The sequence below is a fragment of the Dipodascopsis tothii genome, assembly GCF_038497935.1.
Source record: "Dipodascopsis tothii strain CBS 759.85 unplaced genomic scaffold V1510scaffold_1, whole genome shotgun sequence".
NCBI classification, from domain to species: domain Eukaryota; kingdom Fungi; phylum Ascomycota; class Lipomycetes; order Lipomycetales; family Lipomycetaceae; genus Neoaidaea; species Neoaidaea tothii.
In genome coordinates this window covers 42,162-68,923 of record NW_027117985.1, presented here as the reverse complement: position 1 = coordinate 68,923, position 26,762 = coordinate 42,162, and the positions used below count along the sequence as shown (strand labels likewise).

The 26,762-nt window shown below is 63.7% G+C and overlaps 15 protein-coding genes across 15 annotated transcripts; 7 read left to right on the top strand and 8 right to left on the bottom strand.

Annotated features, from left to right (window-relative positions):
* Positions 1 to 56: 56 nt before the first annotated feature.
* V1510DRAFT_408833 (uncharacterized protein) lies at positions 57 to 1,177 on the top strand. The gene is made up of 2 exons (XM_066932476.1): positions 57 to 171; positions 203 to 1,177. Exons 1-2 carry the CDS (start codon positions 80 to 82, stop codon positions 1,092 to 1,094), a joined length of 984 nt encoding a protein of 327 aa, XP_066791645.1. The 5' UTR covers positions 57 to 79; the 3' UTR covers positions 1,095 to 1,177.
* On the bottom strand, positions 1,083 to 2,309 carry V1510DRAFT_408831 (TatD family). The gene is made up of 2 exons (XM_066932475.1): positions 1,957 to 2,309; positions 1,083 to 1,927 (listed from the first exon to the last, which is right to left on the bottom strand). The coding sequence occupies exons 1-2, from the start codon at positions 2,228 to 2,230 to the stop codon at positions 1,104 to 1,106; spliced, it is 1,098 nt and encodes a 365-aa protein (XP_066791644.1). The 5' UTR covers positions 2,231 to 2,309; the 3' UTR covers positions 1,083 to 1,103.
* A 195-nt stretch (positions 2,310 to 2,504) lies between these two features.
* On the top strand, positions 2,505 to 3,609 carry V1510DRAFT_446694 (uncharacterized protein). The gene has a single exon (XM_066935732.1). The coding sequence runs from the start codon at positions 2,631 to 2,633 to the stop codon at positions 3,519 to 3,521; it is 891 nt and encodes a 296-aa protein (XP_066791643.1). The 5' UTR covers positions 2,505 to 2,630; the 3' UTR covers positions 3,522 to 3,609.
* Positions 3,610 to 3,753: 144 nt separating this feature from the next.
* Positions 3,754 to 4,680, top strand: V1510DRAFT_408827 (emp24/gp25L/p24 family/GOLD-domain-containing protein). Its single transcript, XM_066932474.1, has 2 exons — positions 3,754 to 4,057; positions 4,131 to 4,680. Exons 1-2 carry the CDS (start codon positions 3,857 to 3,859, stop codon positions 4,542 to 4,544), a joined length of 615 nt encoding a protein of 204 aa, XP_066791642.1. The 5' UTR covers positions 3,754 to 3,856; the 3' UTR covers positions 4,545 to 4,680.
* On the bottom strand, positions 4,592 to 6,271 carry V1510DRAFT_358359 (tRNA synthetases class II core domain (F)-domain-containing protein; the record flags this gene model as incomplete). The annotated part of the gene is made up of 5 exons (XM_066930908.1): positions 4,592 to 5,495; positions 5,531 to 5,742; positions 5,776 to 5,865; positions 5,900 to 6,072; positions 6,172 to 6,271. The coding sequence occupies 5 exons, from the start codon at positions 6,269 to 6,271 to the stop codon at positions 4,592 to 4,594; spliced, it is 1,479 nt and encodes a 492-aa protein (XP_066791641.1).
* Positions 6,272 to 6,879: 608 nt separating this feature from the next.
* V1510DRAFT_408817 (P-loop containing nucleoside triphosphate hydrolase protein) lies at positions 6,880 to 8,702 on the bottom strand. The gene is made up of 5 exons (XM_066932473.1): positions 8,432 to 8,702; positions 8,259 to 8,282; positions 8,163 to 8,213; positions 7,574 to 8,111; positions 6,880 to 7,425 (listed from the first exon to the last, which is right to left on the bottom strand). The coding sequence occupies exons 1-5, from the start codon at positions 8,495 to 8,497 to the stop codon at positions 6,920 to 6,922; spliced, it is 1,185 nt and encodes a 394-aa protein (XP_066791640.1). The 5' UTR covers positions 8,498 to 8,702; the 3' UTR covers positions 6,880 to 6,919.
* Positions 8,703 to 9,548: 846 nt separating this feature from the next.
* On the bottom strand, positions 9,549 to 11,118 carry V1510DRAFT_408811 (putative MFS multidrug transporter; the record flags this gene model as incomplete). Its single annotated transcript, XM_066932472.1, has 2 exons — positions 10,728 to 11,118; positions 9,549 to 10,690 (listed from the first exon to the last, which is right to left on the bottom strand). Coding segments are annotated over exons 1-2 (1,482 nt in total), but the record flags the coding sequence as incomplete, so codon positions are not given.
* Positions 11,119 to 12,732: 1,614 nt separating this feature from the next.
* Positions 12,733 to 13,893, top strand: V1510DRAFT_427643 (uncharacterized protein; the record flags this gene model as incomplete). The annotated part of the gene is made up of 4 exons (XM_066935215.1): positions 12,733 to 12,781; positions 12,814 to 12,973; positions 13,006 to 13,110; positions 13,143 to 13,893. 4 exons carry the CDS (start codon positions 12,733 to 12,735, stop codon positions 13,891 to 13,893), a joined length of 1,065 nt encoding a protein of 354 aa, XP_066791638.1.
* An 11-nt stretch (positions 13,894 to 13,904) lies between these two features.
* On the bottom strand, positions 13,905 to 14,939 carry V1510DRAFT_358443 (uncharacterized protein; the record flags this gene model as incomplete). The annotated part of the gene is made up of 3 exons (XM_066930916.1): positions 13,905 to 14,521; positions 14,553 to 14,648; positions 14,681 to 14,939. 3 exons carry the CDS (start codon positions 14,937 to 14,939, stop codon positions 13,905 to 13,907), a joined length of 972 nt encoding a protein of 323 aa, XP_066791637.1.
* A 126-nt stretch (positions 14,940 to 15,065) lies between these two features.
* Positions 15,066 to 16,347, bottom strand: V1510DRAFT_371372 (cyclin-like protein). Its single transcript, XM_066931477.1, has 2 exons — positions 15,978 to 16,347; positions 15,066 to 15,895 (listed from the first exon to the last, which is right to left on the bottom strand). The coding sequence occupies exons 1-2, from the start codon at positions 16,248 to 16,250 to the stop codon at positions 15,278 to 15,280; spliced, it is 891 nt and encodes a 296-aa protein (XP_066791636.1). The 5' UTR covers positions 16,251 to 16,347; the 3' UTR covers positions 15,066 to 15,277.
* Positions 16,348 to 16,378: 31 nt separating this feature from the next.
* V1510DRAFT_443534 (dolichol-phosphate mannosyltransferase-like protein) lies at positions 16,379 to 17,399 on the top strand. The gene is made up of 6 exons (XM_066935662.1): positions 16,379 to 16,527; positions 16,559 to 16,605; positions 16,637 to 16,771; positions 16,804 to 16,879; positions 16,912 to 17,102; positions 17,134 to 17,399. The coding sequence occupies exons 1-6, from the start codon at positions 16,474 to 16,476 to the stop codon at positions 17,351 to 17,353; spliced, it is 723 nt and encodes a 240-aa protein (XP_066791635.1). The 5' UTR covers positions 16,379 to 16,473; the 3' UTR covers positions 17,354 to 17,399.
* A 675-nt stretch (positions 17,400 to 18,074) lies between these two features.
* V1510DRAFT_371365 (uncharacterized protein) lies at positions 18,075 to 19,184 on the bottom strand. Its single transcript, XM_066931476.1, has 3 exons — positions 18,948 to 19,184; positions 18,831 to 18,916; positions 18,075 to 18,799 (listed from the first exon to the last, which is right to left on the bottom strand). Exons 1-3 carry the CDS (start codon positions 19,162 to 19,164, stop codon positions 18,260 to 18,262), a joined length of 843 nt encoding a protein of 280 aa, XP_066791634.1. The 5' UTR covers positions 19,165 to 19,184; the 3' UTR covers positions 18,075 to 18,259.
* A 251-nt stretch (positions 19,185 to 19,435) lies between these two features.
* On the top strand, positions 19,436 to 22,618 carry V1510DRAFT_408798 (E1-E2 ATPase-domain-containing protein). The gene is made up of 2 exons (XM_066932471.1): positions 19,436 to 19,770; positions 19,877 to 22,618. Exons 1-2 carry the CDS (start codon positions 19,589 to 19,591, stop codon positions 22,536 to 22,538), a joined length of 2,844 nt encoding a protein of 947 aa, XP_066791633.1. The 5' UTR covers positions 19,436 to 19,588; the 3' UTR covers positions 22,539 to 22,618.
* V1510DRAFT_408796 (Saccharopine dehydrogenase) lies at positions 22,536 to 23,773 on the bottom strand. The gene has a single exon (XM_066932470.1). It carries the CDS (start codon positions 23,726 to 23,728, stop codon positions 22,616 to 22,618), a length of 1,113 nt encoding a protein of 370 aa, XP_066791632.1. The 5' UTR covers positions 23,729 to 23,773; the 3' UTR covers positions 22,536 to 22,615.
* Positions 23,774 to 25,366: 1,593 nt separating this feature from the next.
* V1510DRAFT_408792 (JAB1/Mov34/MPN/PAD-1 ubiquitin protease-domain-containing protein) lies at positions 25,367 to 26,555 on the top strand. Its single transcript, XM_066932469.1, has 4 exons — positions 25,367 to 25,493; positions 25,595 to 25,671; positions 25,704 to 25,802; positions 25,836 to 26,555. The coding sequence occupies exons 1-4, from the start codon at positions 25,422 to 25,424 to the stop codon at positions 26,530 to 26,532; spliced, it is 945 nt and encodes a 314-aa protein (XP_066791631.1). The 5' UTR covers positions 25,367 to 25,421; the 3' UTR covers positions 26,533 to 26,555.
* Positions 26,556 to 26,762: the final 207 nt, after the last annotated feature.

The window sequence follows — 26,762 nt, the reverse complement described above, 5'->3', positions numbered from 1 at the left end:
GCCCGCGTGCTCGCTTACGCCACGTGACCGCGCCGGCGCTCTTCCCGTCCGCCGGCCGTCCTGGACCGCAGCCGCCACGATGGGCCTCAGCATCGACGTCGTCTACCGCGTGCTCGCCAAGGTCCTCCTGAGTCCGTTCTTCGTGTGGCTGATCCCGGTCACGCTCGGCATGTAAGTCGCCAGCCGGGCCCGCTGACCGCAGCGGCAACTACTCGACGCGCGACACCGGCTACATTCTTTCGCAGACGTATGCCATCCTCGTCGTCGTGTTCCAGATCCTGTCGCAGATCTCCAAGATCCGCAACGGCGGCCAGCTCGACTTTGAGAACGATGTCGCGGTCATCACCGGCGGCTCCGCCGGGCTCGGCGCCGTGATGGCTTCGCTGCTGTCGAAACGGCTGGCGTCGGTCGTCGTCGTCGACGTCGCGCCGCCGCGGGCGCGCATCGCCGGCGTCCAGTTCTTCCAGTGCGACGTCAGCGACCGCGAGGCCGTCGCGGCCACCTTCGCCGAGATCGCCGAGAAGGTCGGCCCGGTCACGATCCTGGTCAACAACGCGGGCGTGTCCAAGAAGGGCACCATCGTCGACGCGCCGCTCGCCGACATCGAGCAGACGATCGCCGTCAACCTGACGTCGCACTTCTACACGGCCAAGGCTGTGCTGCCCAAGATGATGGAGCTCAACCGCGGCTACGTCGTCTCGGTCTCGTCGTCGCTGGCGTACCAGGGCCCGATCGAGTACGCGGCCTACGGCGCGTCCAAGGCCGGCGTCCTCGGCCTGCACGAGTCGCTCACGTACGAGCTGCTGGACTACACTGGCATCAAGACGCTGCTGGTCACGCCCGGCCAGATGTACACGTCCATGTTCGACGAGATCCAGTCGCCGCTCGAGTTCTGGGCCCCGAAGCTCAAGCCGATCGACCTCGCCCGCGAGGTCATCGACACCATCGACGTCGGCGGCACCGGCCAGATCGCCCTGCCGCTCTACGTCAACTACATGCCCTTTGTGCGCGCGCTCCCGCCCAACGCCGTGCGGTTTTTCCGCTGGCTGTCGGGCATGGACGCGGCCGTGCGGAACGCGCGTGTCGCTGCCTAGATAGCATTGCTAAGTCTCTTTGACGCCATACACGAAGCGCTGCCAGTTGGCGGCCAGTGTGCGGACGCCGTCGGCGAGCGGCCACCCGCGCGCGGCGCAGATACGCCGGACGACGGCTGCCATGAGCGCCTGCAGCCGTTTGTCCGCCGCGTGGAAGTCCGACTCGACCAGGAGCCGGTCGGCGGGGACGGCACGCAGCACTGCGTCGAACCGGGCGCCGTACCGCGCGTTGATGACCTCTGAGAACGAAAAGTAGACGTCCGCGGGGACTGTCCGGGCCGTCCACCGCTTGACCTGCTCGGCTGAGCCCGAGTACGAGTGCAGACAGATCCGCCGGGGATACCGACGGGGGCCGGCCACGACCGTACCGGCCCGCCGCTCGCGCTTGGAAGGCCGCTGCTCGCCGGCCCACAGCTGCGCGAGGGCGTCGTAGAGGATGCCGGGGACCTGGACGCCGTGGACCGAGATGCCGCGGTCCAGCTCGGCGGCGACCTCGATCTGCGCCAGCATCACCGCCGTCTGGTGGGCCACGTCCACGCGGAACTCGCTGAGGCGCAGCCCGGTGAGCTGGCCGTCGTGCTCCTCGAACGAGACGCTGGTGCCGGGCATGGGGAGCCGAAACGACCGGTCAAGGCCGATTTCGCCCACGAGTGCACTGGGATGCGCGTGCAGCCGCGTACGCAGCCCGGCCACGAACTCGGCCAGCGCTGTCGGCTCCGGCAGCGTTTCGAGCAGCTCCGCGCTCGGCTCTGGCGTCAGCACGGCCCGGTAGTGTGCGGCCTTGTCGGGTTTCTCGCCCACGTAAAGCCTGTGCGAGAACCATGGATGGTAGCCTGGGTCAGCGCGTTCGGACGCTGCGTACCAAACGCTGGCACCACACGGTCGCCGTACGCGACCGCGATCTGCGCAACTCGGTCCTGGTCGTCCAGGCGCGTGGCCATGACTGCCAGGGTCGAAACGGCCAGGGCCGGGACGTGGGCCAGGGAATCGGAATTGTCGGTCGGATGGCAGTGCGCGTCGTGCACGCCGATGGCCCAGATGTCGGCGGGCAGGTCCGCGGACCAGTCGATGCCGTCCTCGGCGTCGCCCGCCGGCGTGGTGGCTCCGGGTGCGCTGTTGACCGTGGACGAGCACATGGCGGACGTGACCCCAGATTTCGCAAGTCCCGACGCAATTCGCGCCGCACGGCCAAACGAAGCCGGCCCAACTTGCGTGGCCTACGCCAGCATACGGCCGGGCGGTAAAGCAATCAGGCCATGGCCACAGCCGGAGCAGGCGCGCGGCGGCGGCAGGACCGCAGACGCCGCGGCCGCTGGCGCCGCACGGCGTGCGGCGCGGGTCGCCGGACGCGCCGCATGGCGTGCGGCTCGAAAAGCAGAGCGCTCCGCGCGTCGTGCGGCTCGAGTAGCAGACCGCGCCGCGCGTCGTGCGGCTCAATAGCGATCTCCCCCTCACGCTGAGCCGTCCGCCAGCCAACGCGTCCAGGCAACGTGCCCCACCGCCCACAGGGTTGGCTAGAAATAGCCGGATTCGCAAATGGACCGTGTCGCCGGCCGGCCGGCAAAAGCCAGACGCGCCGCCGTCCGCCGTAAGCGCCCGCCCCTAAGGAGCATGGGACTCAGACGATACCTGCGCAAGCTCAAGCGAGCGCTGCACGTGCGGACACGGCTACGGTCGGCGCTCAGCCGGCTGTGGGCGGTCGCGGGTGCGGCGCCGCCGTCGATGCAGCCGCAGGCGCTGGCGGCAGCCGCAGGACCGGCTCGCACGCCGTCAGCGCGCTCGGCGGCCTCGGCGGCCTCGGCGGCCGGCCGGCTCGTGCGCTCCGGCGCGCCGTCGCCGCCGTCGCCGATCGCGCCGGTCTCGCCGGTCGCGGTCTCGCCGTCGTCCGACACAGACGCCAACGCGTCGCTACTCAGTCTCGACGACGGCGACGCCTCGGCCACGCTCACCAGCAACGACCTGGCCGGCCTCGGCGACGGCTGCGACTGTGCCAAGTGCGGCGGCCTCCAGAAGAAGCTCCACCGACTCTACCACGAGCAGAAGTACGTGCTCGATCTGATCAACACGCCCAAGCACGCGGCCGACCGCAGCGTCGTCGATCCGCTGACGGCGGACCTGCAACGGCTGCGCGAGACCGGCACTGGGCTGGCGCGCAAGCTGGCAGCTGTGCACGGCGCCGAGGACGACGCGGCTGCCGTGCTGTCGCTGGACACGGTGCGCAACGACTTCTGCACGCAGTGCGCGGTGCCCAAGGCACTCAAGCTTAAATGGGGCTGGCGCCTGAACGTCCTGATGGCGGGCAGCAACGTCAAGATCGCCAGCAGCAACGTCAAGAGTGCGGCGACGATGCTGAACCGGCACCACGACCGCGACTACTCGTTCCAGACAGATCCGGAGAACGTGTCGTGCGTGGAGGGCGAGCTGTAGGTGGTTAATAAAGGGTGATTGAGCGTGCGGCGCGTGCGGCGCGGCGGTGCGGCTCGCAGTGCGGCTCGCGGTGCGGCTCACGCGGACTGCCCTGCCCGTGCGTCGCATGCAGCGTCTGCGGCTCATGCAGCCTCTGCGGCTCATGCAGCTCGCGCGGCTCGCTGCCCGCCGATGGCACGTGCGCACGAACGCACGCATCCTGCGCCACAAATTTCACGCGCTGTCGCGTTTATGCCACATCCGTCCCACCGCGCTTCTCTCAAGCGTCTCGCGAAAATGAAACCTGGCGTCCGCACGCCCACCAGCACCAGACATTAACCATCCCCCCAGTCAAGATGTGGACCATACGGGCGTCGTTGCTCATCGTGGCGGCCCTCTGCCTTGCCGTCGTGCGGGCTCACAACGTCAAGCTCGTCCCCCAGGGCCGTGAGTGCTTCTTCGAGGACCTGCGGCGTGAGGACACGATGACGGTCACATACCAGGTTGGCGACCACGAGGGCGAGGGCTCGAGCGGCCAGCTCGGCGTCGACTTCTGGGTAGGTTTCCCCGGGCCCGGATGTGCCCCGGGCCGATGGCGCCCCGGGCGATGGCTCAGCGCTGACCGTGCAGATCAGCGACCCCCGCAACACGGTCCTCAAGGCCGACAAGAACGAGAACCACGGCGAGTTCACGTTCCATGCGCAGCACAGCGGCCGGTACACGTACTGCTTCTCGAACGAGGCGTCGGGCATGGTGACCAAGGAGGTCGCGTTCAACGTGCACGGCGTCGTCTACGTCGATGCCTCGGAGGCGCAGCCGGACCCGATCGAGAACGAAATCCGCACCCTGGCGACGCTCGTCCAGCAGATCAAGGACGAGCAGGAGTACCTGCTGGTGCGCGAGCGCGTGCACCGCAACACGGCCGAGTCGACCAACTCGCGGGTGAAGTGGTGGAGTCTGTTCCAGCTCGGCGTCGTCGCCGGCACCGGCATCTTCCAGGTCTACTACCTCAAGCGGTTCTTCGAGGTCAAGTCGGTCGTCTGAGACCGTGCGTTGATTTACTGTATATACTTAATACACCAGTGCCGCGCCTAGACCAGGTCCTCGTCCAGCCGGACGGCCGCGTTGTTCTCGATGAAGCTCAGGTTGACCTTGTGGCCGACAAGGTCGCGGATGTTGCTCAGGCCGTACTTGATCATGGTCGGCCGCTCGAGCGACAGACCAAAGCCGTGCACCTGCATGCCCTCGGGCAGGCCCATCGCCTGCAGCATCTCCGGGCGGAACATGCCCGAGTTGCCGATCTCGATCCACTTGTTCAGGCCCGAGTGCCACGCAAAGATCTCGAGCGACGGCTCCGTGTACGGGTTGTATGCGGGCTTGAAGCGCAGCTGCTTGACGCCCATCCGCGTGAAGAAGCGGTTCATGAAGCCAATCAAGTCGCCCAGCGAGAGCCCGTAGTCGGCAATCACGCCCTCGATCTGGTGGAACTCGGCCAAGTGCGTCGCATCAACCGCCTCGTTCCGGAACACCCGGTCAATCGAGAAGAAGCGCGCGGGCTTGGGGTCCTTGGCCAGCTGGTGCAGCACCTTGGTCGACACCGCCGTCGTGTGCGTGCGCAGCACCAGCCGCAGCGACTCGTCCGCCGACCACGGGTACCGGTAGCCGATCGATCCGAACGCGCCGTCCTGGTGCACCTGCTTGACCTTGGCCCAGTACTCCTTGTCCTCGGGCTCGTCCGCCTTGACGGGGTCCTTGATGTAGAACGTGTCCTGCAGGTCGCGCGCGGGATGCTGCTGCGGCACAAAGAGGGCGTCGAAGTTCCAGAAGCCCGAGTCCACAAACTGGTTCGTGGCCATCTCCGTGAAGCCCATGGCGAAGAAGATCTGGCGGAACTCCTCACGCACCTTGGTCAGGGGGTGCAGCGCACCCGCCGCCGTCGGCGCGCCTTCCGCGTTGAAGTTGTATGGCTTGAACGGCAGCTTCTTCCACGAGCCGCTAGATGTCAGCACCGTCGCCGTGCGCTCACTTACTTCTGAAGCATGTCCGACGTCAGGTCCGTCTCCAGCTTCTGGATCTCGAGCGCGAACTCAGGACCCTTGGCCACGCTGTACGTGACCTTCTTGACCTTGTTCACCAGCTTGCGCTTCTTCAGCTCCGCCAGCTCCTTGGCGTCGCCCAGCGTGCCGGTGGCCTGGATCGTCTTGAGATCGTCCGCCGTCGTGTCCTCCGGCGTAGACGTGACCTGCCGTCAGCTCCACCTTCTGCACCCATTTACGCTTGCCACCAGCTTGTCGCCGTCCTTCTTGACCCAGCCGTTCTTGAACGCCTTCTGCTGGCCCAGCTTGCCAGATGCGCCCAGCACTTTCTGTCCGTCAGCCCCGCCGCCTGGCACCACCTACCGCCACGTCCGACAGCTTCAGGCCCTCCACCCGCTTGGTGACCTCCTCCAGAAGCCGCATCTCATGACTGCCCTTTTCAACGATCTCCTCGGCCTCCGCCGTCAGAACCCAGTAGTCCTCCTCCTTGGTCTCGTACGTGACCATCGACCGCGACGCCAGCGATTTCAGCGCGCCTGTCTGTCAGTTCAATTCGTCTCGCCTCGCGCGCCCGCACGCTGCCCTGTCCGGACTCGGCCCATTGCGCCTGCCCAGCTCTGCAAACATCCACATACCAAGCATAACAGTCGACTCCACGTCAGGGAACGCCACAGACGTGTCGGCCACGGGGGCCTTGTCCAGCGCCTGCAGGAGCTTATGGGCGAGATCTGACATTATTTCTCTTTCGACCACTAAACGTGTGTATGGGCGTGTATGGCCTCAACGACAGAGCTCTCCTCTTGTGCTGACTGAATTTTTCGTAGTTGAGTCAAATTTCAGAAAAAAACTGCCTCACGGTGTGACACTTTTGGCGGATATGCCGCACGGGCGCTACAGCGGGGCGGCGTGACACTACGCGTATAGCTGTTCAAGATCTCAGGGAGTGACATTTGTGCTGCATCGACGCTCTGCTTCCCAGCTAGGCGGCCGTCGTCAACCCTAAGTCAGGGTTGGTGGCCACCTCCATAAATTCCGCCGCAGATTTTTCTCTTTCGCTGTGCGCGCCGGTCGCGCCGCGAGACCACAGGTAGGTCAAATCCGCTCTGGCGAGCGCTCGAATGATGATAAAGAGCCCTAGCGCTCGAATTTAAACCCAGCTCGTCGAATGTCTCTTTAACGCAGAGATTACCCATGAGAAGAAAACGTTTCTGATCCGTGCTCGCCAGGCTTTCTCGGACCATGGCTAACGAAATAGGAGCTCACGGACGACCAAATGGCGGGAGTATAGACATAATACATAAGATTTCTACAATTATTCATCTCGGCGCGCCTCGCGCGCCGCTCGTAAGCGTAAAGGTGCTTTTCAGCGTTTTATTGGCGTGCCTAGTTCTTGCCAGCACCGGCTCTGAAGTAGATGATATCGCCGTCATCGACAACATACTCCTTGCCCTTCTGCATGAGTTTACCGTTCGACTTCACCGAGGCCTCGTCGCCGAGCTCTTTCAGATCAGCGTACTTGGTGACCTGGGCCAGGATGAACGTGTTCATCAGGTCAGTGTGGATAACACCGGCGGCCTGGGGAGCCTTGGTGCCCTTGCGGATAGTCCACTCACGAACCTCGTCAGCACCGCAAGTGAAGAACGAGATAAGGTTGAGCGCAGCACGCATGGTCGTGATAATCTTGGGCAGCGCCGAGACGGCACCAACCTTCTTGCACTCCTCGTCAATCTCAGCCTCGGTCTCATAGCCAGTCAGGCGCTCCTCGAAAGAGACTGAAAGCGGGATAATGACGTCGCCGGGCGAGTTCTCGTCAATCCACTGCTTGATGGCAAGCAGGTTCTTGTTCTTCTTGCGGACGTAGTCACGCTCCGACAGGTTGATCAGGTAGACTGATGAGTTAGCACCGGCTTGCTGAGCGTGCCGCGAGACAGCTGTTCAGAAAAATACTATCTAAATAATGGGTCATCAGGTATCAGATGTCCCTATCTGGAAGCTTTCATCACGTATGCGCTCGCTCGCGGCACCCTGCACACTTACTCGACGGCTTGGCGGTCAGCAGCAACATGTTGTTGATGATCTCGACCTCCTTGGACGACCAGTCGCCCTTGGCAACACGCTTGCCAGCCTGGAGCCAGTCAATGATCTTCTGAACGATCTGGGCCTCCTCCTTCTTGGCCTTGACCTCGAGACTCTGGCCACCGCGCTTGGTGATCTTCTCGACACCCTCGAGGTACTTCTCAGCAAACTCGATGTCCTTCAGCCGCAGCTCGTCCAGGATGATCTGCAGGTCACGGACGGGGTTGACATCGCCCTCGACGTGAATGATGTCGGCGTCGTCGAAGCAGCGCACGACCTGGTAAATAGCATCCACCGCACGGATATGCGACAGGAAAGCATTGCCGAGACCGGCACCGGTCGACGCACCCTTGGTCAGGCCAGCAATATCAAAGACAGTGATGTTGGCCGGAACCTTGGATGCCGGCTTGTACGTCTCGCACAGCCACTCGAAACGCTCCGACGGCACAATGACGCGCGCCTCCTCGGGGTCGATAGTAGCGTAGGGGTAGTTGGCAGGCTAGATTATGACATCAGTGACCATCCCGACGTGTTTCCTCATCATGCTTACCGTGCCGAGGTGCGACTTGGTCACAGCCTGGAAGAAAGTCGACTTTCCGACCTAGGTCTGTTAGATGGTGTCCCCAGTCCACGCCGTCCTGCTTACGTTGGCGAGACCGACAATTCCCGACTAGATCACGTTAGCATTGCACATTAATTATCCGCCGGTGCCGTGGACTGCCCGGATCGCATGTGTCCCCGCTCCGCGTCTACGCGGCGACGAGCATGTTCTCCGAGCGCACCCGTGGTCCCCAACAATCTCATTCACGCGTCTCTCACCTTCAGGTTGTTTCCGGGACGACCCAGAAGGATCTTCTCCTCCTTAACAGCTTTCTTGGGCGGCATTTTCTTCTTTTTCTTGGCTGCAAACGACCGGCTGTAGACTGTTCCAATCGAGTTTCTTTCAAAGAACTGAGCAAGGCGAGTACTTCTAGTAGCGTAGCTCGATATACACAGTCTCTCGCTTCTAAGGCCCGATACCAACAAAAGGCTTGGTCGTGAAATCGTGGCGACTGATTTTATTCTGTACGATAAAATCGTGTATTCTTTTTCTTTCTTTTTTTTTTGCCAATAGGTCGTTGTGAGGACGGCTGAGACGGGTTGACATTTGGGGCTCAATTGCAAAAAGTGCGCGGGCGATACGCTGGTTCATATACGTCACGTGATATAAACGTCATTGGCTCCAGGGCGCGTGTGCGAGGACGCGCTGGTGGCCGCAAGCACGCCAGGTGAGACTGTGCGCGAAAGAATGTCTCTTGCAGCGGCGTCGTGCGTGCCTTCGCGTGGCGCCGGCAGTGAGGATCGACCGTCGGCAGCGAGGATCGACTACCGTCGTAGAGCGTGCGTCGTCTGCCGCAAGCCGCATACATCTCGTAACCCAGCGGGTAACAATTACCTGCATATCAACTATTCCACCGCTGCTACCGATCTCATGGAAACTTCGACAGCCGTCATCGTCGCTTTAGGCACAAACCGAACAGAGCTACTACCATGCAGGTCTACAGCATATATTGTCAAATTATTATTACCATTATTACTACTACTCTATACCAAAAGAAGAATTTTATAGCACATCTGAGCCCAATAAAACCCACAAATTAAACGTGTAATCAGCTGACGCCTAGTCATGAATATGGCATGAGGAAACCGAGTTGAGAAGAAGGGTTGATGCACGGAGAATGATGGGGGGCTAGTCGCTTAGCTGTAGTTGTTCTTGCTAAGACGCTTGCGCAGGCTGGCACCGAAGCGGTAGAAGCCAAAGGGAATGGCAACCATGGCCAGCGAGATGAAGGCCAAGAGCCACGAGGCCCAGTTGAGGCCCAGACGGTGGTACATCTGGGTGGTGAAAAGGGGAAACGCGGCTCCGCCGGCGGATCTGGTGAAAACCTTCGCCGCCAGGGCAGAGGCCGCGCACGACTCGTACGAGTCGATGATGTAGTTGTTGACCGAAAAGTAGATGAGGACCATACCGTAACCAAAGGCAAGACCAGCCGAGGCGGGTCCGACCCAGATGATATGCTTGTACGAGGTCGCGCCGAGGATGAAGAGCGCGATCGGGACGAAAGGAGCACCGATCATGGAGCCGACAAGACGGTCTTCGGGGGTAGCCGGACGGCGGGCGATGGTGCGCGTGTATACCTTCTCGAGGTAGGGCGTCGTGACCAGGGCGAAGGTGGCACCGATCAAGATCGGAATGAACATGAGGCCGATGATAGCGTCGTTGTAACCATAGAGCTCGCCGAAAATGACCGGGTAGGCAAAGAAGAAAGCGTAGAGGAGCGAGTAAATGAGCACGATGTAGAGGTTCATCAGGTTCAGAACAGGCTCGGTAGCAATCAGGTACATCGGGCGGATGAGAACAGTGCGCAGGATCTCCGAGAACGGAGCCTTGAGACGCTCCTGCTCAGTCATGATGTTCGGGTTGCCGGTCTCGCGACGCAGACGCTTGGCGCGGGCCTTCAGGATGGCGGGCGCATAAGTCTCGGGAACGATAGCAACCAGGATCCAGAGAATACCGGCGAAGCCCATGTTGACCCAGAAGATCAGGTCCAGACGGTGGGTGCGGACATTGATCCAACCGCAGATGAGCGGACCGAAGACGGGACCACAGTAGGGAGCAGCGGCGAAGTAAGCGATGGCGTTACCACGCTCCTCCATGCGCCAAATGTCGGCAATGGTACCACCAGCTAGCACAAGACCCGAGGACGAGAAGACGCCACAGAGGAAACGCGAAACCAGCAGTCCACCGATGTTGGGCGACAGCGCGCAGGGAATGTTGAAGATCGTGTACAGACCAAGCGAAATGAAGTAAACGGGACGACGGCCGAACTGCTCAGAGAGCGGAGACCAGGCGAGCGGACCAACGGCAAAGCCAATAACCATGATCGAGCACGTGAGGGTTGAGACCTCAGACGAAACATTGTACTTGTCGTTGACCAGGCCTAGACCGCCGGTGACACACGACGAGCCAAAGGCCACGCAGATGACCAGCATGGACACCAGAAGTGTGACAACCCATTTGTGCAGACGTGACCAGTTCTGATGTTAGCACCTGTCACTCACGTGGGAAACTTACCATTGGGTTCTCGGGATCGTCAAGCGTGAAAGTCACAAACTCGACGTTCTCCTCGGCCTTCTCGGCATCGATCGTCTCGCCCGCCGGCGGGCCACGAACAGAGCGCAACGAGCTAACAGGCACGAGACCAGTTTGGGTCTCGAGGGTGTACTCCTCAGGAAACTCCGCGCGGTTAGCCTCTTCAGTGGCGAACGGGAAGTTGATGTCCTTGGTAGGCTTGGCCTCGAGGCGAGAGCCGATCGAGGCCGCAGTCTCGGTGCGGTAGAGGCCACTGGCCGTCTGGCGCTTCTCGAGCGGAGCCATGGCCTCTTCGGCAACTGTCGAAGCGTCAGACTCCGAAGGCGCGTTGGATTGCAGATTAGACATTGTGTTGGATGCTTGTGTTTGTATGTGCTGAGACAACAATTGAGGCCATCGAGCTGAATATATAGCTTTGGACCATGGGCCGGCTGAAGCGGCACCGCATTGGGGACGCCGACCTTATTCCGACTGCCATGTGCTCATTGCCGATGACTCTCTCCCACCACACCTCTACACAGCTTCAAATGCCGCTGATCCACCGCTCGGGCCGCCTGCGCCGGCCGCAGGGCCTAGCGGCCCGTGCCGCACAGCCGCCGGCGCGGTGCCGCCGGTACGCGGTGGCCGGGCGCGCGCCGGACAGAGCGTATTGAATAATTGCGCGGCGCGGTATATCGCGCGCAAGGTAGCGTCATCGACTTGTCCCGGCGGACCGCCTCCGAGAATCCGCCGACTATGCGCGCATAATTTGCCACTTGCCGCCTAGATATGCAAAATTTCCACGTTTGCGTAAACTTTATTTTAACTCCCGCTCCATATTTAGCGCGCAGATCCAGTTGTGGCGCCGGATGGCTGAAATTTAATATAACATTGTCGGCCTGTGGCGGTGACCTCATCGCTTCGCTTGCCGACGCCGTCCGACGCACGTCGACTTGTCGCCAGACCGATTTAGGCCTAATCCGGGCCAGGACCCGGGCCGTCGGCGATGTTCTGGGACCAAACCGGCCCCTAGCCCGGACGCGCCGTCCGGGTCTGGGCGCGCAGTCGCCGGCTGGCTGCGTCGACGCTGGCCGCGACCGCGATCGCGACCGGGCTGCGGCAGCCAAGAGTCGCCCAGACCGGGCGTACGTAGGCATTCGGACTGCCGCGCCGCTGTGTTGGCGCGGTCTGGCTCCGGCCGCGCCCGAGCTGCCGACGGCCATGCGGCAATGGCTCAGGGGGCGCGCGCCGCATGTGTGTGCGGCTCTCGGGCGCGAGCCGGGCGCCTGGTCGGCGTGCACGCGGCCGCCAGGGCCGTCAGGGCGTGGCGGGCCGTGTTCCGGTGCGAGCTCGGTGCCGGCAGAGAACCTTTCGGACTTAGTCGGGAGGGCTCGGGTGGCGCGGGACGTACTGTCACGTGACTTCGGCCAGCCTCCGGCGCCGTCGCCGGCTCATCGCCGGCAGTGGGTCTGCGCCACACCGCCAAGCGGCGCGCGCTGGCCGGCCGGGGACCGGCCAGTACGCGCCGGTAGAGCGGCCGAGAGCACGGCGGCAGCGCGGTCGCGCCGAAAGCGCGCCGGTGGGCCGCGCGCCGTCCGGTGCGCGTTGTGGACCAGCTGCCAAGCGGGATCAGATAAGATCGAGCTGGGATCAATCAGCACCGCCTGTATCGGCGACAAAGGTGCTTTGGGCCGCAGTGGCCTGGGCGCGGCCTGGTGGGCGAAGAGCGATCGCGGCGGGAGGAAGATAGCACACCACAATCAGATCCGGCCACGCGACGGCCTGGAGCGGGCCAGACGGGCCAGACGGTGGGCACTCAGGGGTTGAAATCTGGGCCGCGCGCAACTGTGTGAGCCGCACATGCCAGCGAGCCGCACGGTGCTAGACGCCACATGTGGCGTGGGAGGGCGGTGCGCTCGCCGCACGGCATGCGGCGCACTACCCGGCCCATAGCACGTGACCTCGACGACCAGAATTTTCTGCGCCGCCGCGCACGAACGACAGCATCATGGCCGACTCCATAAACACGCCGGTGGTGGTGTGCATCGGCATGGCCGGTAAGTTCGACCCGGGATCCGGCTGACGGCAGGGTCCGGCAAGACCACGTTGATGCAGCGGCTCAACGCGCATCTCCACTCGGAGGGCACGCCGCCATACGTGGTCAACCTCGATCCGGCCGTGCTGTCGGTGCCGTTCGACACCAACATCGACATTCGCGACAGCGTCAACTACAAGGAAGTCAAGAAGCAGTAGGTACCGGGGTCGGGCGCGCTGACGTCAGGTACAATCTGGGCCCGAACGGCGCGATCATTACGTCGCTGAATCTGTTCGCGACCAAAATTGATCAGGTCCTTGGCATCGTCGAGAAACGGGCAGCGGAGGTGTCGTAAGTGGTCCCGGTGAGCGCGCTGACCGTAGACATGTGCTCGTGGACACGCCCGGCCAGATCGAGTGCTTTGTCTGGTCGGCGTCAGGCGCGATCATCACGGACGCGCTGGCGTCGGCGATGCCGACCGTGATCGCGTACGTGGTCGACACGCCGCGGACGACGTCGCCGGCGACGTTCATGTCCAACATGCTCTACGCGTGCTCGATTCTGTACAAAACCAAGCTGCCGCTGATCGTGGTGTTCAACAAGACGGACGTGACGGACGCCACGTTCGCGACCGAGTGGATGACCGACTTTGAGGCCTTCCAGGACGCCTTGCGCGAGCTCGATGAGGACGAGAACGAGACCGAGGGCGGTAGCGGATACATGAACTCGTTGATGAACTCGATGTCGCTCGTGCTCGAGGAGTTCTACAACCACCTCGAGGCCGTCTCGGTCTCGGCGTACACCGGCGAGGGCATGGACGAGTTCTTTGCGGCGGTCGACCGCAAGGTGATCGAGTTCAACACCGAGTACAGGGTCGAGCGCGAGGCGGTGCTACGCGCGCGTGAGGCCGAAGCCGCGGCAAAGAAGCAGCGCGACCTGTCCCGCCTGATGAAGGACATGGGAATCGAGGCTGACGCGGCGGGGCCGGCCAAGACGGACAAGGCCGCCGAGCAGAGCCGCACGCTCTCGGACTACGAGGACAGCGACGACGACGAGTACGCTGAGCAGTTTGGTGGCGATGACGACGCCGAGGGCATTCTCGAGCCCGACGACGACGACGTCCCCGCCCCGTAGCAATGCATTGGCTAGACCTCAATCTTGTCGACCGCGGCCGTGGCCGAGAACGCGCTGTCGGTGATCACGCCGGCCGTCTTGAGCACGGCGACCGTACGCTCGATCGTGGACTCCATGTCAACCGTGCTGACGTCGTCGACAAAGTCGACCGTGGCCAGCCACGCGCGCGCGTCCTCGGCCGTGTAGTCCAGGTTGGCCGCGATGTAGTCGACTGCCTTGTCGGGGTTGGCCTTGAAGTGCGCTACCCCGCGGTTGACGGCGCCGAGAAAGCCGCCAAGGGTGCCCCGTTCGGCCGCAACCACGTCCGCGTGCGCCGTGATTGTCCACGACGGCCACGGCGTGTCGATGATGCCGATCTGCTTGATCTCGCCCGAGTCGTAGTACCGCTTCGACGTGAAGATTTCCCACATGAACGCGTCCGCGGTGCCGTCGTTGACGCCGTCGCGCAGGTTCTTGAAGTTGGTCAGGACCTTGAAGTCAAACGGCTCGGACCAGCCCTCCTGCAGGGCCAGCACGAACGGCATCACGTAGGACCCGCTGCCGATGCGCGAAATGCCGATCTTGGCTCCACGGAGGTCCGCCCGCGACTGCATGTCGGCACGATTGGCGCCGGCGCTGATAGCCCAGCCTGAGGTCAGCTAGTACACGCGGCAACTTACGCAGCGGCGACCGCACGTACGTGCCGACGATCTTGTAAAAGTCCAGGCCGCGACCGAGACCGGCGACGAAGCCCTCAGTCAGGCCGACGGCAACGTCTGGGGTTAGCGGGCTTAGCAGATGCACGTACCGATGTCCTTGGCCTTGAGCGCCTCAATCATGTGGCCAGTTCCAGAGATGTACGGGACCATGGTCGGCTCGACACCGGCCTCGGCGTAGTAGCCCTCGGACTGGGCAAAGAAGAGCGGCGTGGAAAAGTGCTCGGGCACATAGCCGACCTTGAGGGCCTTTTGGGCGGCAGCAGAGGCCGTGAAGGCACGTGCGCCGGATCCAACGGCTGCGGACCGCACGCCGGTGCGGCCGAGAGCCCGTGTGAGATTCGTGTACATGATGCGACCAAGTAGTGGTGAGTCGGCTGTGGAGAATTGTTCGGCGGACCGGCAACGTCTAATGCACCAAACTAGCGGCCGAGTCATCCACACCGACCACACGGGCCACCGGGTGCGGCGGTGCGCGGCGGTGCGCGGCTGTGCGCCCCACGGCTGTAAGAGCTGCAGATGTTCGGTTACACGGCTGTGGCGCGACGTCATGCGGCTCCGTGGCTGTGCGGCTACACGGCTGCGGCTTCATGGCTGCGGCTACTTGCGGCTATATCACTGCGGCTACTTGCGGCTACTAGCGCTACTCCATGCTTGAATATATATACACTCGGCAACGCCGCCAGCGGCTACTTGTCGGCGTCTGGCCGTTCCGCGCGGTCGGGCCGCGGCGCGTCCGGCTTGGGCTCGCCCTTGGCGACCTTCTCAGTCTTGTCGCCCTTGGCCGCGTCCGGCTTCGGCCGCGTGTCGTAGACCTCCGTGATGATGCCGCACGCGCTCGTGATCTCGTCCATCGACACGCCCACCTGGTCGTACCACTGCCGGCCCGTGCCCGGTTCCGGTGGGATCTTCGAGTTGGGGTTCATGGTGATCGCGCAGTGCAGCGCGGCCGCCGCAATCACCTTCGGCGGGTGCTGCAGACACAGCGTCGTGCGGCAGCTGTCGTTGATGAACGCGCACGCGCTCTTGCTGAGGCCCTCGGTGTTTGCCAGCGAGAACGTGCGCATGTACCGGTTGAGGAGGTCAAACGGGTTCTCGAGGTAGAGATCAAAGCACAGCGCCTCCAGCAGCAGCTCCTCGCGGAAGAGGATCACGTCCTTCCAGCGCCAAAAGTCCTTGGACTGCTCGTCCACGAGGAGCTTGTCATCCTTGCGCGCCACGCGGCAGCACGCGACGACGATGTCCTGCAGCTTGCGGCCGGTCTCCTCGGTCTTGACGGCCAGGAAGAGACAGGTCGCGCCGATTTCCTGGCGGTCAGTACACGCTCCGCCCGGCGGCTGGTCGCCGCCAGCTATCGGCGGCCGCTGCCGCGCCGCCACCCGCACTCACATAGTGGTGGTACCGCTTCAGCGAGAAGCGCATGTAGAACCGGTGAAAGAGCGTCGTGGCCACGTTCAGCGTCATCTGCGGCAGCCGCAGCTTCATGCCGACCTGGATGATGAAGTTCGCGCCCTTGGATCGCTGCTCGATCTCGGCCCGGTAGGCCATGCCCTCGCGCGCAGACGGTGACGCCCGGATGTCCTCCGGCGTGAAGATCCAGTCGTTGGCGTTCATCCCGCGCGGGTCCGCGCGGACGCGCGCGCTCGTGTGTTGATGTGCCATCCGCGGAGACGTGTCGGCGGCCGTGCCCGTCGCGCGCCGATCGTGTCGTGTGCGGCGAGTCTGTGTTGCCGGTCGTGGTCGCCGTGGCCAAAGTTTGCCGTTCTTTGTCGACGCCGCTCCCGTTAAAAGGCCACGACCACCCGCACCGGCACGAACGCACCGCAATTCGGCGACGACACATCACCAGCGCGACCGCGGCCACCCGACCATTGAGACCGACACGATGGCGCCCGCTGACAAGTACTCGGTGATCCTGCCGACGTACAATGAGCGCAAGGCAAGTCGCCGCCGGCGCCCGCTGACGCCAGAATCTTCCGATCATCACCTGGCTGCTGGCCGAGACGTTCACCAAGAGGTATGTCGCCCGCACTGCCCGCTGACGGCAGCAAACTCGACTGGGAGCTCGTGATTGTCGACGACGCCTCGCCGGACGGCACGCAGGAGGTTGCCGCCGAGCTCGTCGAGCTCTACGGCGCCGACCGCATCCTGCTCAAGCCGCGCTCGGGCAAGCTCGGGCTCGGGTAAGTGCGCGCGCCGGCCCCGCTGACGCCAGCACGGCCTACGTGCACGGCCTGCAGTTTGTGACCGGCAACTTTGTCATTATCATGGACGCCGACTTTTCGCACCACGTAAGAGCGCGCCCGACGCTGGCTGACCCCAGCCCAAGTTCATCCCCGAATTCATCGAGCTGCAGAAGAAGGGCGACTACGACATTGTCACGGGCACGCGCTACAAGGGCAACGGCGGCGTTTACGGCTGGGACCTGAAGCGCAAGCTCATCTCGCGCGGCGCCAACTTCCTGGCGACGGTCGTGCTCCAGCCCGGCGTGTCCGACCTGACGGGCTCGTTCCGGTAAGTGCGCGCGGCGCGGCGCTGACGCCAGCCTGTACCGCAAGGAGGTGCTTGCCAAAATCATCTCGGTCACCAAGAGCAAGGGCTACGTGTTCCAGATGGAGATGATGGCCCGCGCCAAGAGCCTGGGCTTCACGGTCGGCGAGGTGCCGATCACGTTCGTGGACCGCCTGTACGGCGACAGCAAGCTCGGCGGCGACGAGATCGTGTCGTACGCCAAGGGCGTGTACGGCCTGTGGACGAGTATATAGCGCGTAGCCGGCGCGTCGTAAATAGTGAATGATATTTTGGAGCGAATGCGCCGCGAGCGGTGCGGCTGGCCGGGCGAGCGGGCGCGGCTGGCGGCGCGGGGTCAGGGGCTGCCCGGGGGCAAAAAGAAGCCCTTCCCATGTTAATCGGTATCGAGTTCAGACTCCGAAGAGAACGCTCGCGAATTGCACTACAACCGACTGCAAGCAGTCAGCAGAACTTGCGGCCGAAGCCACCGCCGTGTGCAGAGCCACTCCCATTCCTGCCGTGAGCAGTCACGTGGCCGGCCGGACCTGATCTAGTCAGAGACGACCTTTCGCTGCCAGCCACGTGACCCGACCGGATGATTTCAGATGACTCCACAAGCGCTTCCGCGCCAGGCCCTCAAAATTTTCAGGCGAACAGCAAATCGGACAAGCCGACTGCTGTCGGCGGCCTCCGAAGAGTCAGCAGCCAAAGGCTACCTTAGTTACTGCACCGAATTTCCCACCCGCATATATCAACATTTTACGGCGACAGGGTAAACTGCTGCCAACGCACTATGTGCGGCGTGAGGCCGAAGCCGTGGTAGGCGGGTACTCGCGAATATAGGAAGGGCGGATCTGCCGCTGCGCCATCGGCACAGCTTTCAACCTAGGCGATAGCGCGAATTGCGCACTATGTTTTGCTGGCGCAAAATTCCGGGTTTCGAGTCCCGCTAGCGCAGTGCGCGCAACACGAACTTTCGCTATAGACATGCATTGCTATCTACCGGTCGGTGGATCGGCGGCGGCGCGGACGCGTCTGGCGATGCTCTAGCGGTGCCCGGGCGCTTGTAGCCGGCGGTGGCGCACGTCGTCGTAGGCGCCCGCCGCCCCGGCCGTCGCGCCGCAGGATGCCACCAGAGCCGCCAAGAGCCCCCGCCGCCCTCAAGGCGCCTCCGGCCGCGCCCGCGTTACGTACTTGCGCTTCTTGGTCGCCGAGTCGGTCACCGCGTCGTCATCAATGTCCATCGAGTCGCTCGAGCTGCCTGCGCGCTCGCCTTTGCGCGACTCGGCAATCAGCTTCGTCAGCAGCGACGAGCCGTCGCGACCTGACGACGGACCCGGAGTGCTGGTCTCCGGTCGGGCCGCGATCAGCTTGTTGATGCGCTCGACCTCGGCATTGTACTCGGCTGCGTCGCGCGCGTGGCTGCTGGCGCGGTCGCGTACGGCCGTCTGCTGTGCGCCCAGGTCGCCGATCACGCCCTCGACGTTGGCAATCCAGCGGTCCAGCACCGCACAGAGATCGTCCAGCGTCTTGGAGTCGGTCAGGCCGCGGCCTAGCTTCGGCGTCGCGTGCAGCTGTTGGTTCTTGGTGTCAAGCTTGGCCGAGATCAGATTGGCGTAGATGGCCTTAATCACCAGGTCTTCGAGCTCGGTCACGGCCGCCAGGTCCAGCGCGCCCAACAGCGTCGCGTACGGTAGCACCTGTCGTCAGCCCGCCCCGCCTGCCACGTACGTGTGTCTCGGCCGCCAGCGACGCCAGCGTCAACTGACGCAGCTTGTATGCCTGCCCGGCCGTCAGCGCCGGCAGCCCGTCGATCGCTTTCGTCAGCGCGCCCGCGCACCCACGTACCTTTGTAGTCTGCCCACGTGCCGGCCGCAAAAATCCGCAGCAGCTGCCCGTAGCCCGCGCCGTCCGGGGCCTGCGCCAGGTTGCCCATCAGCTGCTCCGACCGCAGCATGTCCGAGAACACGTACATATCCGGTGTCTCAAGCGCGCGCTTGACGAGGTCTTCCGCGGCCGTCGGCGACGTCGCCAGCGGGATCAGCGCCTGTATCGCCTGTGCCATCTCGTTCGCGTGGGGACGGCCAGTCGATCGCGGCGCTTGAGGTGCCCACGCAGCATAACTGTCGCGCAACGCGGCTCGGAATGGCGCCGCCCGATGGGGCTAGCGAGCATATGTCTGGCGCCACGCGGCAACCTTCGCGGCCCAAGTGCCGTGCTGCGCGCCGGCTGGAGCCGCATTCCATGCGCCGCACCGCACTTGTGTCATCTGATTAGATTTGCCATTGCCATTTCCTCGCACCGCCAAACTCTAACTGGCAGTAAATTTGCTCACTAATATGGAGCACTTTTGACTACACGCCAGGTTTTTTTTTATAAAGCCCCCGGAAGCCTCCGGGAACCGTCAGACGTTGGCTCTTGTTCGGCTGGACTGTCACAGAGGCATCGCGTGAGGCCCAGGCAGCTGCGCGCGCGCAGACGTTTTGGAAATGGCAGAAACAACAAGCACATACTCCGTGGACGGCATGACCTGCGGGTCGTGCACCGTCTCGATCGAGACCGCTGTGGGCGCGATGGACGGCGTCGAGTCGGTGGCCGTGTCGCTGATCACGGAGCGGGCGACCGTGCGCCACAACGCGGACGTTGTCTCGGTGGACGCGATCAAGGAAGCGTAAGTGCGCCGGGTCGGGGCAGGCCGGGTCGGGTCTAGGCACGGCTGTGCGGCTCGTGCGGCTCGCGCGGCTAGCCCCGGGCACAGGATTTTTGCTGACGACCAGAATCGAGGACTGCGGCTTCGATGCGTTCGTCGTGTCTTCAGAGGGCCCTGTCGCCGACGTCGGCGGCTCGGCGCCCGAGACTGTGTTCATCAAGGTGTTTGGCATGACCTGCTCGTCGTGCACAACGACGGTCGAGGGCACGCTGCGGGCGATACCCGGCGTCCATGAGGCCCTGGTCGCGCTGGCGACCGAGGAGGCCAAGGTCGTTTACGATCCGTCGGTCGTCGGCCCGCGCGACCTGGTGGACGCCATCTCGGACACGGGGTTCGACGCCCTGCTGGCCGATATGACCAACAACACGGCGCAGCTCGACTCGCTTTCGCGGACCAAAGAGACGCGCGCGTGGCGCAATGCTGCCCGCCGCTCGCTGTACTACACGATCCCTGTGTTTGTGCTCAACATGGTGCTGCCGCGATGCTCGCCGGCATGGGACATTGGTACGCTGCGGCTGCTGATCCCCGGCCTGTATCTGCGCAGTGTGCTCTCGCTGGCACTCACGATCCCGTTGCAGTTCTACATCGGCTGGCGGTTCTACGTGTCGGCATATCGCGCCCTGAAGCACGGCTCGGCCACCATGGACGTCCTCGTCTGTCTCAGTACCTCGACCGCCTTTGCATTCTCGGTCTTCTCGATGCTCCTGGGCGTCTTCACTGCTCGCGACACACCGCCGCCGACTGCGTTCGAGACTTCCACCATGATCCTGACGTTCATTCTCTTCGGAAAGTACCTCGAGAACCGCGCCAAGGGCCAGACGTCGGCCGCGCTGTCGCGGCTGCTGTCGTTGACGCCGTCGATGGCGAGCATCTACGCGGACCCGGCCAACATCGCAACCAATCCCGAGGAGCGCGAGGTGCCAAGCGAGCTCATCCAGGCTGGCGACATTGTCATTCTGCGGCCGGGCGCCAAGGTCCCGGCCGACGGCATTGTCATCTATGGCGAGACTCACATGGACGAGTCGCTGGTCACGGGTGAGCCCGTGCCGGTCGAGAAGTTTGTGGGCTCGGCGGTCATCGGGGGCACAATTAACGGGTCGGGCCGCATCGACTTCCGCGTCACGCGCGCCGGCAAGGACTCGCAACTGTCCCAGATTGTCAAGCTCGTCCAGGAAGCCCAGACTGGCCGCGCGCCGATCCAGCGTTTCACCGATATGGTCGCCGGCAAGTTTGTGCCGACCGTGATCGGTCTGGCGCTGTTCACGTTCCTGCTGTGGATGGTGTTGTCGCATGTGCTGGCGCACCCGCCGAGCGTGTTTGAGAGCTCCGAGGGCAAGTTCGTGGTCTGTCTGAATCTGTGCATGTCGGTCGTGATTGTCGCGTGTCCGTGCGCCCTCGGTCTCAGCACGCCGACCGCGGTCATGGTCGGCACCGGCGTCGGCGCCGAGAACGGCATCCTGGTCAAAGGCGGTGCCGTGCTCGAACTGGCGACCAAGGTCACTCGCTGCGTGTTTGACAAAACTGGCACGCTCACGCTCGGCAAGATGACTGTCGTCCGGCAGTCGATTGTGTCGCTGTGGACTGCTTCTGACTACCGCCGCGACCTGTGGTGGAAGCTAGTGCTGGCGGTCGAGCAGGGCAGCGAGCATCCGATCGCCAAGGCCATTGTGGCGGCTGCGGTGGCTGAGATCCAGGGCACCACCAAGGAGCAGAAGCTCATCGACGACAGCTTCTCGACGACGTACAGCGGCGCGTCGGGCAGCGACGCGTCCGCTGCGCTGACAAGCTCGCTCGGTCTGACTGTTGCCGGCTTCAGCGCCGTCGTCGGCCGCGGCGTCCAGGCCTCTGTCACGGTCGGCACCGAGACCTACAAGGTGGCCACCGGAAACCCAGAGTTCATGGCTGATCTCGGCGTGACCGTGCCCGCAGACGAGCTGGCCGAGCTGGCCGAGAACACGACCGGCGCCACGCACGTGCTGGTCGCGATCGAGGGTGCCTACGCTGGCGCGATCGTGCTGTCGGACGTCATCCGACGTGACGCGAGGGGAACGATCCTGGCGCTTCAGCGGTTAGGGCTGTCGGTTGCCATGGTTACCGGAGACCAGACCGCGCCGGCGCTGCACGTGGCCCGCGAGGTCGGAATTCCCGAAGACATGGTCTGGTCGCGCGTCAAGCCGTCCGAAAAACAGGCGATCGTGCGCACGATGCAGGCCGACGAGGGCGAGCGCGTGGTCATGGTCGGCGACGGCATCAACGACTCACCCGCGCTCGCCACGGCCGACATCGGCATCGCGCTCTCGGGCGGCACGGACGTGGCCATGGAGGCCGCGGACATCGTGCTGATGCGCCAGGACGTGCTCCTGGACGTGCCGTCGGCTATCGTGCTCTCGCGCGACATCTTTGGCCGGATCAAGCTCAATCTGTTCTGGGCTGCGATCTACAACGTGATCGCGATCCCGTTCGCGATGGGGCTGTTCCTGCCGTTCGGCGTGATGCTGCCGCCGATGGCGGCCGGCGCGGCCATGGCCATGAGCTCGGTTTCGGTCGTGTGCAGCTCGCTGCTTCTGCGCAACTGGAAGCGGCCGTCGTGGACGGTCTACGAGGGTCGGCTGGACAGCCCGACGACGCCGCGTCGGCGGTGGTTTCACCTGCGGTCCGGGCGGTCGAGTCCGACGAGCCCGGTGTACAAGCAGCTGGACGACGGCGAACACGAGCTGTCGCCGGTGTAGCATTGGGTTAAGGATAGACATTAATGATTTGAACGTGTACATTGGTAATACAGCGGCAAGCCGCAACTTTTATGCGCCTACAGACGGGCGACGTGGTGGTCAAAGAGCGCCTTGGCGTCGGTCCAGACACGGGCCGAGCTCCGGTTGGGCAGCTCGAGCAGCGACGGCAGCAGCGCGGCCGAGAAGGCCTCGGACGACTCGCGCGGCAGCAGCGACGGCAGGTGGTCGATCGAGCAAACCGACACGGGCTTGTCGGCGGTGTGGACGAGGTCGACAGGAACCATCGGCGCGGCGAACGTGGTCGCGATCGTGTAGATCGGCAGCGGGTTGTTGGGGTTGGTCGTGTCCGCCGAGACGTCGACGACGGTCGACAGCTTGCGGCCGGGGACGTCGATGGTCTCGACCGTCACGAACGGGTTGATCTTCTTGGAGAGGTAGATGCAGTTGACGAAGATGTCGTGCTGCGGGATCTCCTCGAACGGGCCGCCACGAGCGGTCTCGGCCATGTCCCACCGCGAGATGTTGGCGTCGGGGATGCCGGCGCGGAGGAACATGTCGACCGCGCCCGAGCCGCACCGGCCGAGCGCGCCAATGACGATCGCCGTGGGCAGCGACGCGCCCGTGGCCTTGACCGCGGCCGCCAGCGCCTCCTTCACGGTCGAAATCAGCTCGTCCTCGTTAGGGAAGTGCTCCACCGCCGGCAGCGGCGTGCCGTCGGGGTGCTGCTGCTGCCAGGCCCAGCTCAGCAGGCCGATGGCCGCGCCGGCAAAGCCGGCGTGGTAGCCGAACGCGGCCACGCGGCGGCCGGTGGCGTCCTGGAGGAACTCCATGTCGTACAGCGTGCCCTTGCCGGCCGGGAACCGGCTCAGCACGTCCTTCCAGCCGCCCTGGTCCTTGTAGCAGTGCGCAAACTGAATGTGCTCGTGCACCAGCGGGAAGGTGTCCTCTGGCAGCTCCTTGAGGCCGATCACGATGTGCTCCTTGGGCGCGTCCACCCACGAGCCCTCGGGCACGAGGGTGGCGCCGATCTTCTCGAACTCCTCGTCGTCGAAGATACGCTGCTCCGAGCGCTCGACAATCACGTTGAAGCCGGCGTCCAGCAGCTGCTTGGCCGTGGTAGGCGTCAGCGCCGAGCGGTGCTCGAGCGGCTTGCACTCGGCGCGAAGGTGCAGGGTCACAGGGGAAGTCATCACGATGGCTGAAGCAATTGGTCTGCGTCGGCGTCAATTGAGCGATGGCAAACTGGAGCTGTGTGGTGGCCCTTTATTCTTTCTTTTTTTTTTGCCTGACTCATCCGCATGGCCGGGTAAATTATGGTTTGTCAGCCGGGTAAACTACCGCGTCATTGTGCCACCTGCCCGCGCAGCCGACAAGGACCGATCTGAGCGGCCGGCGAACTGCGCGTGCAGGGTGTGTTCGATCGGGCATGTGCAGGATGACTCGAGTATGTGTATGAGTCTTTGGTAATACCTCGGACTCGGTAACGGGCGACGTTACTCGCGATCTAGTGACTTGCGACCCTGTTACTGGGCTTCTGGTCGTCTCGTTACTTGCTACTGTACCCGCCGGTGCCATATCACTTGGAGCCGGATACTAGTTACTTGAGACAGGGAGATGTGACTCCAATGACCGATCGGTAACAGTACCCCGAGTTTCGGTAACAGCCTAAGTAACAAGTTCCCAGTTGCCGGTAACAAACTTTCGACTATGACTCTACCAGTACCACCAGTACCTGACACCGTGATCGAGGTCGCACCAGATCACCTGCCCCGTCACTGATTTCTCGTACCCCCTCGCTGTCTGAAACCTGGAACCTTTGTACCTCTGGTACCCAGACCTCGTCAGAGTCACCGTAACTCGGTTGCCCGTGTAGCTAGCTCTGTGGCCGTGTCCCGGACACAGATCGGGTCCGGAAACGCGCCACACGCCTCTGCAGAATCTGCCAGGCCTGTAGAGATCACGGACTCAGTCCGAAGCACGTTCAAATGCCGAAACCCCATCGACCCGCCGGCACCGACCCGCCTGCCACCCGGGCCGACCCGCGGTATCCCGCACCGTTGTGCCTGGTACCTGATCTGCCCTGACCCTACCAAACACGCTCGTACCCTCTACAGACCGCGGTCTTTGTCAGTCCTGACTCAAGTCTGGGCACGAGCTAGACCATGCGACCCTGTCCGTCGCTGTTTCGCTCGTTACGGTCCTACAAGTCATTCCGCGGGTGCTACCGCAGACGAGGTCATCGCTGGAGACGAGTCAGTCGTTCTCGGGCGAGCTTCTGATGACGCCAACGTCGATGATCGCAGGCACAGGGAGCCGACAGAGCCGCGAGAAGCGTTGGCAGCGTGCTCTGCTGGGAACGGTGTTTGGGTAAAGACGTAGACGATATAGGATCGCACGAATGGGTTGCGATGCCCTATTTACAGATAATACGCATGACGGCATACACGCACAATGCGATATGCAGTTCGACCAACGACGGCCGCCCAGCAACCAAAACGACATTTTGGACGCCGGTAGAGAATCAGAAGTGGACGTAGATGCAATGGTCACGGACGCGTTCTGCGCAGGGCCCCTGGTTGTCGGTGTCGGCTCAGCGGCCACCGCTCCCGGCTCTATGGGACGACGGCGGCCGCAGAGACACGGACCGGTCGCAGGCAGGGTCCCGTAGAGGCCGGCGGCGGCGGCCGCGAGCGGCAGGGCCTGTCGGGCGCGTGTGGACGCGGGCGCGCGGCCACGTCATGCGTGTGATGCGCCGCACGGTCTGCGGCGTATCACGTGACCACAGAAGACGGCAGACGTTCTGCGCCGCCGCAAGATCACGTCGACCACGATCGACAGCGGCACGAGAACCGCAACGAACGTCTGCAAACACCCGCACCGATCATGGACAGACTCAACCGACTGCTGGGCCAATCCGGGGGCGGCCACGGGCTCGGCGGGATGCCGTCGTTTATTGTAAGTTGGATGGCGGCCAAGAGGCCGGGCGGAGCGGGCAGGCGCGGCTCCGCGCACGCGGCCGCGGCGGGCCGACGCAGCAGGCGCAGGCTGACCAGCAGGACCAGCCCGTTCTGGACAACTCGGAGTGCGTGTACATCTCGTCGCTGGCACTGCTCAAGATGCTCAAGCACGGACGGTAAGGTGGCGGCTCCGCAGCGCTGACGGCAGGGCGGGCGTGCCGATGGAGGTGATGGGCCTGATGCTGGGCGAGTTCATCGACGACTTCACGGTGCGCGTGATCGACGTGTTTGCGATGCCCCAGAGCGGGTGAGTACGGCTGCGGGCGCGCGCTGACGGCAGAACGGGCGTGTCGGTCGAGGCCGTCGACCCGGTGTTCCAGACCAAGATGATGGACATGCTCAAGCAGACGGGCCGCGACCAGATGGTCGTCGGCTGGTACCACTCGCACCCCGGCTTCGGCTGCTGGCTGTCGTCGGTCGACATCAACACGCAGCAGTCGTTTGAGCAGCTCAACCCGCGGTCGGTGGCTGTGGTCATCGACCCGATCCAGTCCGTCAAGGGCAAGGTCGTGATCGACGCGTTCCGGCTGATCAACTCGACGCTGCTGATCATCGGCCAGGAGCCCCGCCAGACGACGTCGAACCTGGGCCACCTCAACAAGCCGTCGATCCAGGCGCTGATTCACGGCCTGAACCGCCACTACTACTCGATCGGCATCAACTACCGGAAAACGCCGCTGGAGGAGAGCATGCTGCTGAACCTGCACAAGAGCGAGTGGACCCAGAGCCTGAAGCTCCAGGACTTCAAGCACCACGACAAGGAGAACCTGGAGGCTGTGCAGCTCATGGTGAAGCTGTCGGAGCAGTACACGGGCCGCGTCAAGGAGGAGAAGGAACTGTCGGCGGACGCGCTCAAGACGCGCTACGTGGGCAAGCAGGACCCGAAGAAGCACCTGGAGGAGAACGTCAACAAGCGCATGGAGAACAACATCATCACGCTGCTGGCGGGCATGATCGACAACGTCTCGTTCAAGTAGAGAATGCATGTGATTGTGTGGTAGACGGCGCGAGGCGCCCCGTAGACGACGAGGGCCCGGCCGGGCGGGCGGCGGCGGGCGGCGGGCGGACGGCGTGGGCGCCAGCGGCGCGGGCGCCGGCGGCCGGGGGGGCGCGGCCGGCGTGGCGCGGCCGGCGTGCGGCGCGTGCGGCGCATGCACGCCGTGCGGCGCGTGCGGCTCGTGCGGCTGGCCGTGCGGCTCGCCGCCGT

Excerpts from the sequence above, each read along its gene's own strand:
- V1510DRAFT_408792 (XM_066932469.1), top strand. The coding sequence starts at position 25,422 with ATGGACAGACTCAACCGACTGCTGGGCCAATCCGGGGGCGGCCACGGG. Across the intron at positions 25,494-25,594 it reads GCGGGATGCCGTCGTTTATT|GACCAGCCCGTTCTGGACAA; the intron begins GTAAGTTGGATG and ends GCTGACCAGCAG. Across the intron at positions 25,803-25,835 it reads TTTGCGATGCCCCAGAGCGG|AACGGGCGTGTCGGTCGAGG; the intron begins GTGAGTACGGCT and ends CGCTGACGGCAG.
- V1510DRAFT_408833 (XM_066932476.1), top strand. The coding sequence starts at position 80 with ATGGGCCTCAGCATCGACGTCGTCTACCGCGTGCTCGCCAAGGTCCTC. Across the intron at positions 172-202 it reads ATCCCGGTCACGCTCGGCAT|CGGCAACTACTCGACGCGCG; the intron begins GTAAGTCGCCAG and ends CGCTGACCGCAG.
- V1510DRAFT_443534 (XM_066935662.1), top strand. The coding sequence starts at position 16,474 with ATGGCGCCCGCTGACAAGTACTCGGTGATCCTGCCGACGTACAATGAG. Across the intron at positions 16,528-16,558 it reads CGACGTACAATGAGCGCAAG|AATCTTCCGATCATCACCTG; the intron begins GCAAGTCGCCGC and ends CGCTGACGCCAG. Across the intron at positions 16,880-16,911 it reads ACGCCGACTTTTCGCACCAC|CCCAAGTTCATCCCCGAATT; the intron begins GTAAGAGCGCGC and ends GGCTGACCCCAG.
- V1510DRAFT_446694 (XM_066935732.1), top strand. The coding sequence starts at position 2,631 with ATGGACCGTGTCGCCGGCCGGCCGGCAAAAGCCAGACGCGCCGCCGTC.
- V1510DRAFT_408798 (XM_066932471.1), top strand. The coding sequence starts at position 19,589 with ATGGCAGAAACAACAAGCACATACTCCGTGGACGGCATGACCTGCGGG. Across the intron at positions 19,771-19,876 it reads GTGGACGCGATCAAGGAAGC|AATCGAGGACTGCGGCTTCG; the intron begins GTAAGTGCGCCG and ends GCTGACGACCAG.
- V1510DRAFT_408827 (XM_066932474.1), top strand. The coding sequence starts at position 3,857 with ATGTGGACCATACGGGCGTCGTTGCTCATCGTGGCGGCCCTCTGCCTT. Across the intron at positions 4,058-4,130 it reads AGCTCGGCGTCGACTTCTGG|ATCAGCGACCCCCGCAACAC; the intron begins GTAGGTTTCCCC and ends CTGACCGTGCAG.
- V1510DRAFT_408817 (XM_066932473.1), bottom strand. The coding sequence starts at position 8,497 with ATGCCGCCCAAGAAAGCTGTTAAGGAGGAGAAGATCCTTCTGGGTCGT. Across the intron at positions 8,283-8,431 it reads GTCCCGGAAACAACCTGAAG|TCGGGAATTGTCGGTCTCGC; the intron begins GTGAGAGACGCG and ends AACGTGATCTAG. Across the intron at positions 8,112-8,162 it reads CCAAGTCGCACCTCGGCACG|CCTGCCAACTACCCCTACGC; the intron begins GTAAGCATGATG and ends GTCATAATCTAG.
- V1510DRAFT_408831 (XM_066932475.1), bottom strand. The coding sequence starts at position 2,230 with ATGTGCTCGTCCACGGTCAACAGCGCACCCGGAGCCACCACGCCGGCG. Across the intron at positions 1,928-1,956 it reads CCGTGTGGTGCCAGCGTTTG|GCTACCATCCATGGTTCTCG; the intron begins GTACGCAGCGTC and ends GCGCTGACCCAG.
- V1510DRAFT_408796 (XM_066932470.1), bottom strand. The coding sequence starts at position 23,728 with ATGACTTCCCCTGTGACCCTGCACCTTCGCGCCGAGTGCAAGCCGCTC.
- V1510DRAFT_371365 (XM_066931476.1), bottom strand. The coding sequence starts at position 19,164 with ATGGCACAGGCGATACAGGCGCTGATCCCGCTGGCGACGTCGCCGACG. Across the intron at positions 18,917-18,947 it reads CACGTGGGCAGACTACAAAG|CGATCGACGGGCTGCCGGCG; the intron begins GTACGTGGGTGC and ends CGCTGACGAAAG. Across the intron at positions 18,800-18,830 it reads CGCTGGCGGCCGAGACACAC|GTGCTACCGTACGCGACGCT; the intron begins GTACGTGGCAGG and ends GGCTGACGACAG.
- V1510DRAFT_371372 (XM_066931477.1), bottom strand. The coding sequence starts at position 16,250 with ATGGCACATCAACACACGAGCGCGCGCGTCCGCGCGGACCCGCGCGGG. Across the intron at positions 15,896-15,977 it reads TGAAGCGGTACCACCACTAT|GAAATCGGCGCGACCTGTCT; the intron begins GTGAGTGCGGGT and ends ACTGACCGCCAG.